The sequence below is a fragment of the Cheilinus undulatus genome, linkage group 9, assembly GCF_018320785.1.
Source record: "Cheilinus undulatus linkage group 9, ASM1832078v1, whole genome shotgun sequence".
Lineage (NCBI taxonomy): Eukaryota > Metazoa > Chordata > Actinopteri > Labriformes > Labridae > Cheilinus > Cheilinus undulatus.
The window spans coordinates 52,274,809-52,293,351 of NC_054873.1; the positions used below are offsets into that span (position 1 = coordinate 52,274,809).

Consider the following 18,543-nt stretch of genomic DNA (forward strand, 5'->3'; position numbering starts at 1 on the left):
TTCTCCCTCTATAATAATGGGGTAGCTGCTCTCATTATTATCTGCTACAGGTGGTTTAGCGGCTTTACTGCCCTCTGCTGGCCATGAGTGAACGCTGACACGTCATGACGGCGCCCCCCTGTGTCTGATGGGTAGTATTTCAGATGTACTCACATAGAGAGGAGCCTGTAGAGGATTCAGCTTCATGACTCTGAAAGAACAGAGAGAGAGGATCAATAAACATGATAACTGATCAGGTACCAAACACTAACAGTAAACCTCCATGTCTCCTCTCTATGACCTTTGACCTCCATCTGTGAGCATCTCTGACTGGTCATAGTTATCTGTCAGCTGATGAGTCTGTCTGCTTTATGTTGGATTAGAAAGGTGTAAAACTAAACCACAAAGGCAAGAAAAAAATGTTTGAGCTAGGGCTGCTAGCAGCACTGAAGGGCCCTCCCGCCCTGGGGCGTGGCGGGCTGTGTTGCAGCTGTGGGAGCGTGGAAATACTTGTGAGTAAGCGACCCGGTCTCAGTCTCTGCTGGTCTCAGCCTCAGCTGGTCTCAATCACAGCTGGTCTCAGTCTCATCTGGTCTCAGTCTCAGCTGGTCTCACCCTCAGCTGGTCTCACCCTCAGCTGGTCTCAGTCTCAGCTGGTCTTAGTCTCAGCTGGTCTCACCCTCAGCTGGTCTCACCCTCAGCTGGTCTCAGTCTCATCTGGTCTCAGTCTCAGCTGGTCTCAGTCTCTGCTGGTCTCACCCTCAGCTGGTCTCAGTCTCAGCTGGTCTCAGTTTGCTGTTCTCAGTCTCAGCTGGTCTCAGTCTCAGCTGGTCTCACCTTCAGCTGGTCTCAGTCTCAGCTGGTCTCAGTCTCTGCTGGTCTCATCCTCAGCTGTTCTCAATCTCAGCTGGTCACAGTATCAGCTGGTCTCAGTCTGCAGTTTTCAGTCCAAGCTGGTCTCAGTCTCAGCTGGTCTCACCCTCAGCTGTTCTCAGTCTCAGCTGTTCTCAATCTCAGCTGGTCACAGTCTCAGCTGGTCTCAGTCTCAGCTGGTCTCAGCCTCAGCTGTTCTCAATCTCAGCTGGTCACAGTCTCAGCTGGTCTCAGTCTCAGCTGGTCTCAGTTTGCTGTTCTCAGTCTCAGCTGGTCTCAGTCTCAGCTGGTCTCACCTTCAGCTGGTCTCAGTCTCAGCTGGTCTCAGTCTCTGCTGGTCTCATCCTCAGCTGTTCTCAATCTCAGCTGGTCACAGTATCAGCTGGTCTCAGTCTGCAGTTTTCAGTCCAAGCTGGTCTCAGTCTCAGCTGGTCTCAGTCTTAGCTGGTCTCAGTCTCAGCTGGCCTCAGCCTCTGCTGTTCTCAATCTCAGCTGGTCACAGTCTCAGCTGGTCTCAGTCTCAGCTGGTCTCAGTCTTAGCTGGTCTCAGTATCTGCTGGTCTCAGCCTCAGCTGTTCTCAATCTCAGCTGGTCACAGTCTCATCTGGTCTCAGTCTCAGCTGGTCTCAGTTTGCTGTTCTCAGTCTCAGCTGGTCTCAGTCTCTGCTGGTCTCACCCTCAGCTGGTCTCACCCTCAGCTGGATCTCAGTCTCTGCTGGTCTCACCCTCAGCTGGTCTCAGTCTCATCTGGTCTCACCCTCAGCTGCTGTTCTCAGTCTCAGCTGGTCTCACCCTCAGCTGTTCTCAATATCAGCTGGTCTCAGTCTCAGCTGTTCTCAATCTCAGCTGGTCACAGTCTCAGCTGGTCTCAGTCTCAGCTGGTCTCAGCCTCAGCTGTTCTCAATCTCAGCTGGTCACAGTCTCAGCTGGTCTCAGTCTCAGCTGGTCTCAGTTTGCTGTTCGCAGTCTCAGCTGGTCTCAGTCTCAGCTGGTCTCAGTCTCAGCTGGTCTCACCTTCAGCTGGTCTCAGTCTCAGCTGGTCTCAGTCTCTGCTGGTCTCACTCTCAGCTGTTCTCAATCTCAGCTGGTCACAGTATCAGCTGGTCTCAGTCTGCTGTTTTCAGTCTAAGCTGGTTTCAGTCTCAGCTGGTCTCAGTCTTAGCTGGTCTCAGTCTCAGCTGGTCTCAGCCTCCGCTGTTCTCAATCTCAGCAGGTCACAGTCTCAGCTGGTCTCAGTCTCAGCTGGTCTCAGTTTGCTGTTCTCAGTCTCAGATGGTCTCAGTCTCAGCTGGTCTCACCTTCAGCTGGTCTCAGTCTCAGCTGGTCTTAGTCTCAGCTGGTCTCACCCTCAGCTGTTCTCAATCTCAGCTGGTCACAGTATCAGCTGGTCTCAGTCTGCTGTTCTCAGTCTCAGCTGGTCTCAGTCTCAGCTGGTCTCAGTATTAGCTGGTCTCAGTTTGCTGTTCTCAGTCTTAGCTGGTCTCAGTCTCAGCTGGTCACATTTTCAGCTGGTCTCAGTCTCAGCTGGTCTCAGTCTCAGCTGGTCACAGTTTCAGCTGGTCTCAGTCTCAGCTGGTCTCAGTCTCAGCTGGTCTCAGTCTCAGCTGGTCTTCATCTGGTTAAAACAAAGGGTTAAATTATAAATAAAAACATTTTCTAAGCCAAGACAGTAGAACTTGATCTTTGGTCCTTGATCTGGTCCGGTTTATGAGGACAGACAAAGCTTTGACAGCAGGAAGACCCAAGGGACGCCTCTGAAATGGCCATGATGGCGCCGCCCTTCATCTACACTTCACAAGCTACTGGGACGACAGTGAGGGGGGCCAGACCAGGTCAACGTGGCCGTCAGACCAGACCACCTCTAAGAGGCCCAAGAGGATCTATGAACCATTCTGACATCAGCTGGAGGGTTAGGGTTAGGGGTTAAGGACTAGGGGTTAGGGGCTAGGGTTTAGGGGTTAAGGAATAGGGGTAAGGGGTTAGGGGTTAGGGGTTAGGGGCTAGGGTTTAGGGGTTAAGGACTAGGGGTAAGGGGTTAGGGGTTGGGGGCTAGGGGCTAGGGGATAGGGTTTAGGGGTTAGGGACTAGGGGCTAGGGGTTAGGGGTTAGGGGTTAGGGATCAGGGGCTAGAGTTTAGTGTTTAGGGGTTAGGGGCTAGAGTTTAGGGGTTGGGGGTTAGGGGCTAGGGCTAAGGGTTTAGGGGTTAGGGGTTAGGGTCAGAGTTTAGGGTTTGGGGTTTAAGGGTTAGGGTTTAGAGGCTAGGGTTTAAGGTTTAGGGGTTAGGGGCTAGAGTTTAGCGTTTAGGGGCTAGGGTTTAGGGGTTAGGGTTTAGAAGGGCCCGCTCACCTGTACCTTAACTGTCCCAGGATGTAGGTACATCTGCCACCCTGACCCTGGTTCATGGATCTATCAGAGACCAGAGTGAGCTAAAGTCCTGGAGTCACGCTCTGATCAAAGATCTCTTTGTCACCGTAAAGACCAGACCGCCCTCAGCGTCCGCTCAGTCCTCGACATGATGAGCTCAGAAGATCGCCACCCGTCTGCACGCTCTGATGAGGACGACCATTCATGGACAGGAAACGCCACGGTTACACAGAGGAGCTTTATGTGACCACACAAACGTTTCTGATGGTAGACCCAGAACAAGCGCCACACAGAGCGCTGTAGTGGATGCCATGTTGACGAGGACCGCCAGAGTAAAGGTCTGACGATCAGCTGATTAAACACAGAAACCATCAGACTTTAACGGATCATAGAATCAATATCTATCAGGGTCCTAGCACTAAACCGGAGCCAGGACCTTTAAGAGTCTTCTTTAGGATCCTGATCATTAGACTGAAGATCTACGGTAGGGGTGGGCGATATGGAAAAAAAATCATATCACGATATTTTTTAAGGCCAGATTACGATCTTGATTTTATCACAAGTTTTTTTCATTAAATTTCTAAGACAAATTTACAAGTTAGTGACCAGAAAGAACAACCTTTTCTCTGATTTTTCTCGATTTCTTCTGCACCATCCTGTTGGCCAATGCATTATATGTGTGTGTGTGGGGGTGTGTGTGTGTGTGTGTATATATATATGTCTTATCCCACAATATATCAAAGTTCCTAACGTTTATTTTCCTGCATTCTGATCTATTCTGTCTTCTGGAACCAATTTCTAAATTGTCTGCAGAATTATTAAGTGTGTCTTCATCTGCGTTTTAAAACCTACTTTACTGTTTATTAAGCACATTTTGATACTTTATTCGCATTTTAAACTACATGGTTTTTAAAAAGAATTCCTGCAGCTGAAGCTTTAACCAAGTAGCCTGTTCATACAGTATGCAATGTAACATCACATTCACTTCAGCCTTGTTTACAGACAAACATAAATATGACACACATTTGAAGAATTTTTGAGACGTGGTCATGCAGTTAAATAGTGACTGTATGTTATTTTACCGCAATTTAGATTTTTATTTAAAAAAGGGTGGTGTATATGTTGATTTACTGCTTGAATGAGGCCGTGACGAGCAGTGACATAAACGTGTCACACTGGCACCTGCCTGCTGCTACAGTGAAGGAGAGAGGAAGAGGAAAGGCAGGATTACTGCTGCAGCAGTATGAATGTAGGCCAAAGAAATGCATGTAAATCAATGATTTTACTGTTTAAAACATTTTCTAATAATGATCCATGTCTGGATGTCACAGACATCACCGCCTCCCTCCGACACTGATGTTATAATGTTTCAGCAGTGACTGCGTTATCCTGACGCTTACTTGCCAGGTGGAAAGGCTTGTAAATAACTCGGAAAATAATAATTGAAAGCAAAACAATGTGTGCTGTAACAGTTAAACCGTAGGCTACCTGCCTCAGACACACTTTACTCCGGTATGTGGACGGCAGACCGGAGGGCGCTGTTTAGAGCTCATCCAAAAACGCTGCTAAGCTTTGGGCAGATTGTGGGGCACAGAGCCAGAAGGAGTAGAGCCGATCCTACGATAAAACAGATTAAGCAGATCGCCAACACATTCTATTTCTTCACGATCTGAGATCGTCTTATCGCGCATCCCTGATCTATGGGACCAAACAGGTGGACAAGGTCCTGGTTTTTGGCATGTGGATCAGGTCCAGTGAAACAGTTGGTACTTTATTTGACTCCACTTAGGATCATGAGAAGAGCCTCAATTTTCTGCCGGTCCAGGTTTCAGAGGTAAAGCCCCGGTCTGCCCCAGCTGATCCAGATCAGGGAGATCTACAGAAAAACCCTTGTGGGTCCCTCTTCAGTCCCCCACAGGAAATCCACCATTAATTCAGAGGTTTACAGAGAACAGGAGGAGGGTAACTGAGACCAGGAAGAGGTTTATAGAGACCAGGAGGAGGGTAACTGAGACCAGGAGGAGGTTTACTGAGACCAGGAGGAGGGTAACTGAGACCAGGAAGAGGTTTATAGAGAACAGGAGGAGGGTAACTGAGACCAGGAGGAGGGTAACTGAGACCAGGAGGAGGTTTATAGAGACCAGGAGGAGGTTTATAGAGAACAGGAGGAGGGTAACTGAGACCAGGAAGAGGGTAACTGAGACCAGAAAGAGGTTTATAGAGACCAGGAGGAGGGTAACTGAGACCAGGAGGAGGTTTACTGAGACCAGGAGGAGGGTAACTGAGACCAGGAAGAGGTTTATAGAGAACAGGAGGAGGGTAACTGAGACCAGGAGGAGGTTTATAGAGACCAGGAGGAGGTTTATAGAGACCAGGAGGAGGTTTACAGAGACCAGGAGGAGGTTTACAGAGACCAGGAGGACCACATTTAACAGATACCTGGACTCACTGGTCCTATGAGCCTGGCTCAGATGGTTATCTATAAAGTGGATTTTCTGGACTGATGGAGCTGCTGGTCTCTAATGATTAAATCCAGGGTAGTTCTGGATCACATGGAACCTCTCTGCTGGTCTCTAATGATTAAATCCAGGGTAGTTCTGGATCACATGGAACCTCTCTGCTGGTCTCTAATGATTAAATCCAGGGTAGTTCTGGATCACATGGAACCTCTCTGCTGGTCTCTAATGATTAAATCCAGGGTAGTTCTGGATCACATGGATGTGTTTCTGTATTTTTAAGGGTTCTGTCAGTGTGGAGGTCTGCTTTAGACCAACCTGCCCCTCTGGGACAGGAAAGACTCCTGATCTAAACTCTCTGGGAGTGAAGCAGCCTCTAATCTAATCACCTTAACGATGATTGAAGGCATGGCCTTCAGAGGCACAGAAAAAGTGGGCGGGACCTGTCCCACCTGTCTAGAACGGGTCCGACACCCATGACTAAACGTGCAGGGACTACGAGGACACCAGTGGGTCCTGGAACAGGTCTTTATGAGGAGGGGGACAGCACAGAGAGGGGCAAAGACCTTAACTGAGGACAGTCAGCGTGATCCTGGATCCTTCTGTCTGTCTAACCACAAAATCTCCCCCGACCCCCCCCTAATAAAACACCAGCTATGTTTGAGCATGTGGCCCCTCAGGCCTCCTCAGCAGGGGGCCCCTCAGGTCTCCTCAGCATGCGGCCCCTCAGGCCTCCTCAGCATGCGGCCCCTCAGGCCTCCTCAGCATGCGGCCCCTCAGGCCTCCTCAGCATGCGGCCCCTCAGGCCTCCTCAGCAGGGGGCCCCTCAGGCCTCCTCAGCAGGGGGCCCCTCTGGCCTCCTCAGCATGCGGCCCCTCAGGCCTCCTCAGCAGGGGGCCCCTCAGGCCTCCTCAGCAGGGGGCCCCTCAGCATGCGGCCCCTCAGGCCTCCTCAGCAGGGGGCCCCTCAGGCCTCCTCAGCATGCGGCCCCTCAGGCCTCCTCAGCAGGGAGAAACTGGAGATCAGTCTGCTTGCTAACTGAGCATGCTCAGTGATGCAGGGACAGAACACATCAGATGTGGAGCACAGGAGAAAAGAAAGAGCTTTATAAATGACCAACTCAGCACGGAATAGGCAAGGATGGAATGTTTTCAAAACTTTGAAGGGTGACATCATCTTCACAGGCAAGGATGGAATGTTTTCAAACCTTTGAAGTGTGACATCATCTTCACAGGCAAGGATGGAATGTTTTCAAACCTTTGAAGTGTGACATCCATCTTCACAGGCAAGGATGGAATGTTTTCAAACCTTTGAAGTGTGACATCCATCTTCACAGGCAAGGATGGAATGTTTTCAAACCTGTGAAGTGTGACATCATCTTCACATGCAAGGATGGAATGTTTTCAGACCTTTGAAAAGTGACATCATCTTCACATGCAAGGAATGAATGTTTTCAAACCTTTGAAATGTGACATCAACTTCACAGACAAGGATGGAAAGTTTTCAAAACTTTGAAGGGTGACATCATCTTCACAGGCAAGGATGGAATGTTTTCAAACCTTTGAAGGGTGACATCATCTTCACAGGCAAGGATGGAAAGTTTTCAAAACTTTGAAGGGTGACATCATCTTCACAGGCAAGGATGGAAAGTTTTCAAAACTTTGAAGGGTGACATCATCTTCACAGGCAAGGATGGAAAGTTTTCAAACCTTTGAAGGGTGACATCATCTTCACAGGCAAGGATGGAATGTTTTCAAACCTTTGAAGTGTGACATCTTCAAAGGCAAGGATGGAATGTTTTAAAAACCTTTGAAGGGTGACATCATCTTCAAAGGCAAGGATGGAATGTTTTTAGGTAGTAAAGATTCTACGGCGTACATACACACTGAGGTTTTCGGGGTCCTGGTTTTTCTGAGTCCTCTTCATACATACACACTGAGGTTTTCGGGGTCCTGGTTTTTCTGAGTCCTCTTCATACATACACACTGAGGTTTTCGGGGTCCTGGTTTTTCTGAGTCCTCGTCATACATACACACTGAGGTTTTTGGGGTCCTGGTTTTTCTGAGTCCTCGTCGTACATACACACTGAGGTTTTCGGGGTCCTGGTTTTTCTGAGTCCTCTTCATACATACACACTGAGGTTTTCGGGGTCCTGGTTTTCTGATACAGGGACATCAGGAGGAGCAGTTAGCTGCAGCTATCATTAGCTCAGCTCGTTTTAGGAGCCTGTCTCTTCTGGATTCTGATCGTGTTTATCTACAGAGAAGGTTTTAGTGTGAACTGGATCTAGACCAGTTTCCCTGCACGGATAAATGAGACCAGTATAAGCAGGGTAAAACCCAGTAAAATAAACCAGCCAATGTGGTCTGTCTCCTGTTAGAGATCACTCTCTGATGACCTCTATCCTATAAACAGCCTCATGTATTAAAAAGACACCAGGACTGTGAGCTCATCCTCTCTGAGGTTTAATTTAACGCCAACACTCTCACTTCTATTTTCACCACTGAGGGGGCTGAGGGGCCCTCAGGGGCCACTGCATTAAAAACAGGCTTGATTCTGTACTGAAATCACTGCATGGGCTCAGGAACATTCCAGAAATCAAAGCTCATCTTACATGGACTGATGCTACATGGAAAACTGTTCTGTGGTCAGATGAAACCACAGAACAGTTTTCTGGTGGACTAAAGAGGAGAGGGAGCATCCAGCTCGTTGTCCTGGTTCAGTTCTAAAGCCCGAATCTCTGATGGTATGGGCTTGGGTTATTGCCTATGACAAACATTGAGCTAATATTTTCCTGAAACAGTAAAATGTCTCAGTTGAACATCTGATGTGTTGTTTCTGTTCTACTGTGAATCAAACGTGAGTTTATGAGGTTGACAATCAAAGACTTCTGGGTTTATTTACAGAGAGAGCCAATGTTTTTGGACTCAGATCAGTGTGAGAGTTGTTTATGAAACAGGAGTAGATCTACAGACACACGGAGCATAAACATTGTAGTGGGGTAATGGGGGGGGGTAATTGTTATACAACGAGTGCTGACTTGGTGGTTCTGTTCACAGAGGCTGTAGACTCACTCAGCTGGCCAGGAGGAATGTCTGGTATGAGCGGAATGAGACGAGACGGAGAGGAACGGAAGAAGAGAGAGAGGGAGCAGCCTTAACCCTGGTCCAGATCGCAGACTGAGACTACACACGCTTGTGTGACCCATAAAATCCCATTTATGTCATCTCCAAAGTCCCATTTGGTTGACCCCCAAAAGGCTCATTTGCTTGACCCCAGACATCTCATTTGTTTAACCCCAAAGTCTCAAGTGTTTGACTCCCAAAGTTTCATTAGTTAGACCTCCAAAGGCTCATTTGTTAGACCCCGAAAGTCTCATTTCTTTGACCCCCAAAGTGCAATTTGTTTGACCCCCAAAGGCTCATTTGCTTGACCCCCAAAAGTACAGTTTGACCTCCAAAGTCTAGTTTGTTTGACCCCCAAGTCTCATTTGTTTGACCCCCAAAGTCTCATTTGTTTGACCCCAAAAGTACAGTTTGTTTGACCTCCAAAGTCTAGTTTGTTTGACCCCAGACATCTCATTTGTTTGACCCCCAAAGTCTCATGTGTTTGACCCCCAAAGTCTCATTTTTTTGAGCCCTAAAGTCTCATTTGGTTGACCCCCAAAGGCTCATTTGTTTGACTCCAAAGTCAAATTTTTTGACCCCCAAAGTCACATTAGTTAGACCTCCAACATCCAGTTTGTTTGACCCGCAAAGTCTCATGTGTTTGACTCCAAAGTCTAATTTTTTGACCCCAAAAGTCACATTAGTTAGACCTCCAACATCCAGTTTGTTTGACCCCCAAAGTCATATTTGTTAGACCCCCAAACGCTCATTTGTTAGACTTCCAAAGTCTAATTTGTTTGACCCCAAAAGTACAGTTTGTTTGACCTCCAAAGTCACATTTGTTTGTAGGTCTAACTAATGAGACCTTGGGAGTCAAGTCTCATGTGTTTGACCCCCAAAGTCTCATGTGTTTGACCCCCAAAGTCCAGTTTCTTTGACCCCCAAAGTCTCATTTGTTTGACCCCCAAAGTCTCATGTGTTTGACTCCCAAAGTCTCATTAGTTAGACCTCCAACATCCAGTTTGTTTGACCCCCAAAGGCTCATTTGTTAGACCCTCAAAGTCTAATTTGTTTGACCCCCAAAGTGCAATTTGTTTGACCCCCAAAAGTCTCATTTGTTTGACTCCCAAGGTTTCATTAGTTAGACCTCTAAAGTCTCATGTGTTTAACCTCCAAAGGTCCAGTTTGTTTGACCCAAGATATCTCATTTGTTTGACCCCTAAAAATCTCATGCATTTGACCCCAAAAGTCTCATTTGTTTGTATCCCAAAGTCTTATGTCGGTGACCCCCAGTCTCATGTGTTTGACCCCCAAAGTCTCATTAGTTAGACCCCCAAAAGTCTCATTTGTTTGACCCCAAAAGTCTCATTTGTTTGACCCGAGACATCTCATTTGTTTGACCCCCAAAGTCTCATTTGTTTGACCTCCAAAAATCTCATTAGTTAGACCCCCAAAGTCTCATTTGTTAGACCTCCAAAGTCCATTTAGTTTTGATCTCCAACGTCCAGTTTGTTTGACCCCCAAAGTCACATTTGTTAGACCCCCAAAGGGTCATTTGTTTGACCTCCAAAGTCTCATTTGTTTGACCCCAAAAGGCTCATTTGTTTGACCCACAAAGTCTCATGTGTTTGACTCCCAAGGTCTCATTAGTTAGACCTCGAAAGTCTCATGTGTTTGACCCCCAAAGTCTCATTTGTTTGACCCCCAAAAGTCCAGTTTGTTTGACCCGCAAAGTCTCATTTGTTTGACCCCCAAAGTCTAATATGTTTGACCCCCAGTCTCATGTGTTTGACCCCCAAAGTCCAGTTTGTTTGACCTCCAGTCTCATGTGTTTGACTCCCAAAGTCTCATTTGTCAGACCTCCAACATCCAGTTTGTTTGACACCCAAAGGCTCATTTGTTAGACCCTAAAAGTCTAATTTGTTTAACCCCCAAATTGCAATTTGTTTGACCTCCAAAGGCTCATTTGCTGGACCCCCAAAGTCTCATGTGTTTGACTCCCAAGGTATCATTAGTTAGACCTTGAAAGTCTAATGTGATTGACCCCCAAAGTCTCATTTGTTTGTCCCCCAAAAGTCCAGTTTGTTTGACCCCCAGTCTCATGTGTTTGACTCCCAAAGCCTCATTAGTTAGACCTCCAACATTCAGTTCGTTTGACCCCCAAAGGCTCATTTGTTAGACCCTCAAAGTCTAATTTGTTTGACCCCCAAAGTGCAATTTGTTTGACCTCCAAAGGCTCATTTGCTTGACCCCCTAAGTCTCATTTGTTTGACCCCCAAAGTCTCATGTGTTTGACTCCCAAAGCCTCATTAGTTAGACCTCCAACATCCAGTTTGTTTGACCCCCAAAGTCTCATTTGTTAGACCCTCAAAGTCTAATTTGTTTGACCCTGAAAGTTTCATTTGTTTGACCAAAGATATCTCATTTGTTTGACTCCCCAAAGGCTCATTTCTTTGACCTCCAGGGTCCAGTTTCTTTGACCCATGAAAGTACTCCACACTTGGCCCTGGTACAGGTAGAAGAGGTTTCTCATTCTTGCTTCCCAGGAGGAAGATCCAGTCTGACCAAGACATCTCATCCATGCATCGGTTCCTCTCTGCTGTCGCTATAAACGGTGGAGGTGAAAGATTTACAGGATGGTTTTGATGGAGCAGACCAGGAAGAAGTCTGAGGTCCTCTGGTAAATCTATCTCTGCTCATCTTCAAACTGAATCTGAGACGACACCTTAGTTAGACTAAAGGATGGTTCCTGATGATGTTGATTCATGTGTGGTTCATATGATGACGTGATGATCTACTAATCTGGACTAAACCAAACTGTAATGAACCAGACCACTTGGATCCATGTTTCTCGTGGACCTCAGGGTAACACAGCGATGGGATTTGTTCTAACGTGCACAGAGTGGTTTACATAAAAATCACGATCTAGGCATCAATAACAAAATGGAGATTGCTGCTGTCAGAAGAGTCTCAGTGGTTTTTCTCTAACCACTCAATGATCCAGTTCTTGAAGACTGAGGTCAAGTTTTTGACACTGAGGGTAAACTATGTGTTCAACAGACACGTTTGAGTTGGAGACGGTAAGAGAGCAGATGAAGGCGACGGAAGTGTCTCTAGTCGTCATCTCAGCACATTGACAACCACAGAAAAATCAGCAAGGTGACAGGTCACTTACATTTAACAGGACTAATGCCAGTCTACATCAGCTGTGAATATCAGTCTATATCACCTGTAAAGATAAGTATGTATCAGCTGTAAATATCAGTCTATATCAGCTGTAAATATCAGTCTATATCAGCTGTAAATATCAGTCTACATCACCTATAAATATCAGTCTATATCAGCTGTAAATATCAGTCTACATCACCTATAAATATCAGTCTATATCAGCTGTAAATATCAGTCTACATCACCTATAAATATCAGTCTACATCAGCTGTAAATATCAGTCTACATCACCTGTAAATGTCAGTCTATATCAGCTGTAAATATCAGTCTACATCACCTGTAAATGTCAGTCTATATCAGCTGTAAATATCAGTCTATATCAGCTGTAAATATCAGTCTACATCACCTGTAAATGTCAGTCTATATCAGCTGTAAATATCAGTCTACATCACCTGTAAATGTCAGTCTACATCAGCTGTAAATATCAGTCTATATCAGCTGTAAATATCAGTCTATATCACCTGTAAATATCAGTCTATATCACCTGTAAATATCAGTCTATATCAGCTGTAAATATCAGTCTGTATCAGCTGTAAATATCAGTCTATATCACCTGTAAATATCAGTCTATATCAGCTGTAAATATCAGTCTGTATCAGCTGTAAATATCAGTCTATATCAGCTGTAAATATCAGTCTATATCAACTGTAAATATCAGTCTATATCAGCTGTGAATATCAGTCTGTATCAGCAGTAAATATCAGTCTGTATCAGCTGTAAATATCAGTCTGTATCAGATGTAAATAGCCATCTATATCAGCTGTAAATATCAGTCTATGTCAGCTGTAAATATCAGTCTATATCAGCTGTAAATATCAGTCTATATCAGCTGTAAATATCAGTCTGTATCAGCTGTAAATATCAGTCTGTATCAGCTGTAAATATCAGTCTATATCAGCTGTAAATATCAGTCTATGTCAGCTGTAAATATCAGTCTATATCAGCTGTTAATATCAGTCTAGGTCAGCTGTAAATACCAGTCTAGGTCAGCTGTAAATATCTGTCTATGTCAGCTGTAAATATCAGTCTATATCAGGTGTAAATATCAGTCTATATCAGCTGTAAATATCAGTCTGTATCAGCTGTAAATATCAGTCTATATCAGTTGTAAATATCAGTCTATATCAGTTGTAAATATCAGTCTGTATCAGCTGTAAATATCAGTCTATATCAGCTGTAAATATCAGTCTGTATCAGCTGTAAATATCAGTCTATATCAGTTGTAAATATCAGTCTATATCAGCTGTAAATATCAGTCTAGGTCAGCTGTAAATATCAGTCTATATCAGTTGTAAATATCAGTCTACATCACCTGTAAATGTCAGTCTATATCAGCTGTAAATATCAGTCTATATCAGCTGTAAATATCAGTCTACATCACCTGTAAATGTCAGTCTATATCAGCTGTAAATATCAGTCTACATCACCTGTAAATGTCAGTCTACATCAGCTGTAAATATCAGTCTATATCAGCTGTAAATATCAGTCTATATCACCTGTAAATATCAGTCTATATCACCTGTAAATATCAGTCTATATCAGCTGTAAATATCAGTCTGTATCAGCTGTAAATATCAGTCTATATCACCTGTAAATATCAGTCTATATCAGCTGTAAATATCAGTCTGTATCAGCTGTAAATATCAGTCTATATCAGCTGTAAATATCAGTCTATATCAACTGTAAATATCAGTCTATATCAGCTGTAAATATCAGTCTGTATCAGCTGTAAATATCAGTCTGTATCAGCTGTAAATATCAGTCTGTATCAGATGTAAATAGCCATCTATATCAGCTGTAAATATCAGTCTATGTCAGCTGTAAATATCAGTCTATATCAGCTGTAAATATCAGTCTATATCAGCTGTAAATATCAGTCTGTATCAGCTGTAAATATCAGTCTGTATCAGCTGTAAATATCAGTCTATATCAGCTGTAAATATCAGTCTATGTCAGCTGTAAATATCAGTCTATATCAGCTGTTAATATCAGTCTAGGTCAGCTGTAAATACCAGTCTAGGTCAGCTGTAAATATCTGTCTATGTCAGCTGTAAATATCAGTCTATATCAGGTGTAAATATCAGTCTATATCAGCTGTAAATATCAGTCTGTATCAGCTGTAAATATCAGTCTATATCAGTTGTAAATATCAGTCTATATCAGTTGTAAATATCAGTCTGTATCAGCTGTAAATATCAGTCTATATCAGCTGTAAATATCAGTCTGTATCAGCTGTAAATATCAGTCTATATCAGTTGTAAATATCAGTCTATATCAGCTGTAAATATCAGTCTAGGTCAGCTGTAAATATCAGTCTATATCAGTTGTAAATATCAGTCTATATCAGCTGTAAATATCAGTCTGTATCAGCTGTAAATATCAGTCTATATCAGCTGTAAATATCAGTCTGTATCAGCTGTAAATATCAGTCTATATCAGTTGTAAATATCAGTCTATATCATCTGTAAACATCAGTCTGTATCAGCTGTAAATAGCCATCTATATCAGCTGTAAATATCAGTCTATGTCAGCTGTAAATATCAGTCCATATCAGGCGTAAATATCCGTCTATATCATCTGTAAATATCAGTCTTTGTCAGCTGTAAATATCAGTCTATATCACCTGTAAATATCAGTCTATATCAGCTGTAAATATCAGTCTGTATCAGCTGTAAATATCAGTCTATATCAGTTGTAAATATCAGTCTATATCAGCTGTAAATATCAGTCTTTGTCAGCTGTAAATATCAGTCTATATCACCTGTAAATATCAGTCTATATCAGCTATAAATATCAGTCTACGTCAGCTGTAAATATCAGTCTATATCAGCTGTTAATATCAGTCTAGGTCAGCTGTAAATATCTGTCTATGTCAGCTGTAAATATCAGTCTATATCAGCTGTAAATATCTGTCTATATCAGCTGTAAATATCAGTCTGTATCAGCTGTAAATATCAGTCTATATCAGCTATAAATATCAGTCTATGTGAGCTGTAAATATCAGTCCATATCCGCTGTAAATATCAGTCTAAATCAGCTGTCAATATCAGTCTACATCAGTTGTAAATATCAGTCTATATCAGCTGTTAAAATCAGTCTATATCAGCTATAAATATCAGTCTATGTCAGCTGTAAATATCAGTCTATATCAGCTGTCAATATCAGTCTAGGTCAGCTGTAAATATCAGTCTATATCAGCTATAAATATCAGTCTATGTCAGCTGTAAATATCAGTCCATATCCGCTGTAAATATCAGTCTAAATCAGCTGTCAATATCAGTCTACATCAGTTGTAAATATCAGTCTATATCAGCTGTTAAAATCAGTCTATATCAGCTATAAATATCAGTCTATGTCAGCTGTGAATATCAGTCTATATCAGCTGTAAATATCAGTCTAGGTCAGCTGTAAATATCTGTCTATATCAGCTGTAAATATCAGTCCACAACAGCTGTAAATAGCCATCTATATCAGCTGTCAATATCAGTCTATATCAGCTGTAAATATCAGTCTATATCAGCTGTAAATATCAGTCTAGGTCCGCTGTAAATATCAGTTTACATCACCTATAAAAATCAGTCTACATCAGCTGTAAATATCAGTCTATATCAGCTGTAAATATAAGTCTAGGTCCGCTGTAAATATCAGTCTACACCAGCTGTAAATATCATTCTATATCAGCTGTAAATATCAGTCTATATCAGTTGTAAATATCAGTCTATATCAGCTGTTAAAATCAGTCTATATCAGCTATAAATATCAGTCTATGTCAGCTGTAAATATCAGTCTATATCAGCTGTTAATATCAGTCTAGGTCAGCTGTAAATATCTGTCTATGTCAGCTGTAAATATCAGTCTAAATCAGCTGTCAATATCAGTCTATATCAGGTGTAAATATCAGTCTATATCAGCTGTAAATATCAGTCTGTATCAGCTGTAAATATCAGTCTATATCAGCTATAAATATCAGTCTATGTCAGCTGTAAATATCAGTCCATATCCGCTGTAAATATCAGTCTAAATCAGCTGTCAATATCAGTCTACATCAGTTGTAAATATCAGTCTATATCAGCTGTTAAAATCAGTCTATATCAGCTATAAATATCAGTCTATGTCAGCTGTGAATATCAGTCTATATCAGCTGTAAATATCAGTCTAGGTCAGCTGTAAATATCTGTCTATATCAGCTGTAAATATCAGTCCACAACAGCTGTAAATAGCCATCTATATCAGCTGTAAATATCAGTCTATATCAGCTGTAAATATCAGTCTATATCAGGCGTAAATATCCGTCTATATCATCTGTAAATCTCAGTCTGTATCAGCTGTAAATATCAGTCTATATCAGCTGTAAATATCAGTCTAGGTCCGCCGTAAATATCAGTTTACATCACCTATAAAAATCAGTCTACATCAGCTGTAAATATCAGTCTATATCAGCTGTAAATATAAGTCTAGGTCCGCTGTAAATATCAGTCTACACCAGCTGTAAATATCAGTCTACATCAGCTGTAAATATCAGTCTATATCACCGGTAAATATCAGTCTATATCAGCTGTTAATATCAGTCTATATCCGCTGTAAATATCAGTCTATATCAGCTGTAAAAATCAGTCTACATCAGCTATAAATATTAGTCTATATCAGCTGTTAATATCAGTCTATATCAGCTGTAAATATCAGTCTACACCAGCTGTAAACATCAGTCTATATCAGCTGTAAATATCAGTCTGGATCAACTGTAAATATCAGTCTATATCAGCTGTAAATATCAGTCTATGTCCGCCGTAAATATCAGTCTCTGTCAGTTGTAAATATCAGTCTATATCAGCTGTACATATCAGTCTATGTCAGCTTAAATATCAGTATATGTCAGCCGTAAATATCAGTCTATGTCCGCTGTAAATATCTGTCTATATCAGCTGTAAATATCAGTGTATATCAGCTGTAAAAGTCAGTCTATATCAGCTGTAAATATCAGTCTATATCAGCTGTAAATATCAGTCTAGGTCAGCTGTAAATATCAGTTTATATCCGCTGTAACTATCAGTCTATATCAGCTGTAAATATCAGTCTATATCAGTAGGACTATTTTGGTCAAACGTCTATAGAAGAAAGATTTCAGGGCGGAGTGTGTTGAAACATACCAGAAGTCTCTAGGACTGCCCCTCTAAAAAACGGTTGAAGGATCAGCTCAGAGTGGTTAGATCAGATTTAAATACAAGTCTAACCTGATTGTATGCTGATCCTGCCAGCTCTGTGTCAGTGTTTACCTGTCAGACAGGTGGTTACCATGGCGTAGGGGTGTGTCGTTTTAGGATTATTGTAATAGATGTGTGAGAGACATGAACGCAGACGTTGTGGTTGGCGGTCTCTGAAGGATGTGACTCGTCAGTTTTCAGGTCATGAAGGCTGCAGTTGTTAAAGGTGGTTTGTCAAAGATCCTGCTAATCCACCCATGAACAGGATTTAGATCTGACATGGTGGTAATCCTTTGTGTGGAAATCCTCAGTGTGAACAGTCTGGTATCTGATAGCTCAGAATGCTATATAGGTGGTCTAGGATGAAACCAGGACTGGACTGGTTGTGTACTGGTACACATTAGAGGCCACCCCATCAGCTGATTTGCTGTATTCTGCTAGTAAACTGAAAGTATGTCTTCATCTCTGTCCATCCAGCCTGGCTCAGACTGATGGACATGAGGTCTCCTTTTAGAGATCTGGATTATCTGATTCTGCTTAGTAATAAGAGCCGGTCTTTCTGCTCCTAAACTTGTCTTCATCTGGTCCCAGTCGGGATTTCTTTATGTCTGTACAGCAACAATGATGGCAGAAAGAAAAGGGTCCCTCAAACAGTCATTCCTAAAAGGAGCTGAACAACCTCCAACTCCTGAGACTGACCTCAGAAACACCAACAACCTCTGGGATGTCGACTGTCGGGTAGACTTCTGGAAAACGATGGTCCTCACCAGCTCCAAACGAAAGTGATGGAGCTGGTGAGGAGCAAACGTTTCAACTATGGTTCACTAAAATGAAGGGAAAAGCCCCCAGCATTCGAAACGTCACCAACATTCCGTCATCTGCTGTTAGGGTTAGGGTTAACATTCCATCCTTGTCTGTGATATAAAGTCAAAAAAGCTCGTATAACATTCCATCCTTTGTCTGTGATATGATGTCATTAAAGCTCACAAAACATTCCATCCTTGTCTGTGTTATGCTGTCATTAAAGCTTATGAAACATTCCATCCTTGTCCGTGATATGATGTGCTAAAAGCTCATAAAACATTCCATCCTTGCCTCTGATATGTTGTCATTAAAGCTCATAAAACATTGAGTCCTTGTCTCTAATATGGAGTCAATAAAGCTCATAACACATTCAATCCTTGTCTGGGATATGATGTCATTAAAGCTTAAAACACATTCCATCCTTGTCTCTGATATGTCATTAAAGCTCATGAAACATTCCATCCTTGTCTTGATATGCTGTCATTAAAGCGTATAAAACATTCCATCCTTGTCTTGATATGATGTCATTAA

The 18,543-nt window shown here is 42.8% G+C and overlaps 1 protein-coding gene across 2 annotated transcripts in view; it reads right to left on the reverse strand.

Moving 5' to 3' along the window:
- LOC121515446 overlaps nucleotides 1–18,543 on the reverse strand; it is a 110,407-nt gene that overhangs the window by 76,609 nt on the left and 15,255 nt on the right. Inside the window, exons 1-2 of one of the 2 annotated variants that reach the window (XM_041796221.1) lie at nucleotides 3,199–3,307; nucleotides 154–190 (exon numbers count right to left, since the gene is read on the reverse strand). In XM_041796221.1, coding sequence (XP_041652155.1) covers nucleotides 154–190; nucleotides 3,199–3,254 — 93 coding nt within the window. In that variant the 5' untranslated portion in view covers nucleotides 3,255–3,307. Of the gene's footprint in view, nucleotides 1–153; nucleotides 191–3,198; nucleotides 3,308–18,543 lie in introns of those variants that run through there. The other variant, XM_041796222.1, reaches the window with a different exon arrangement.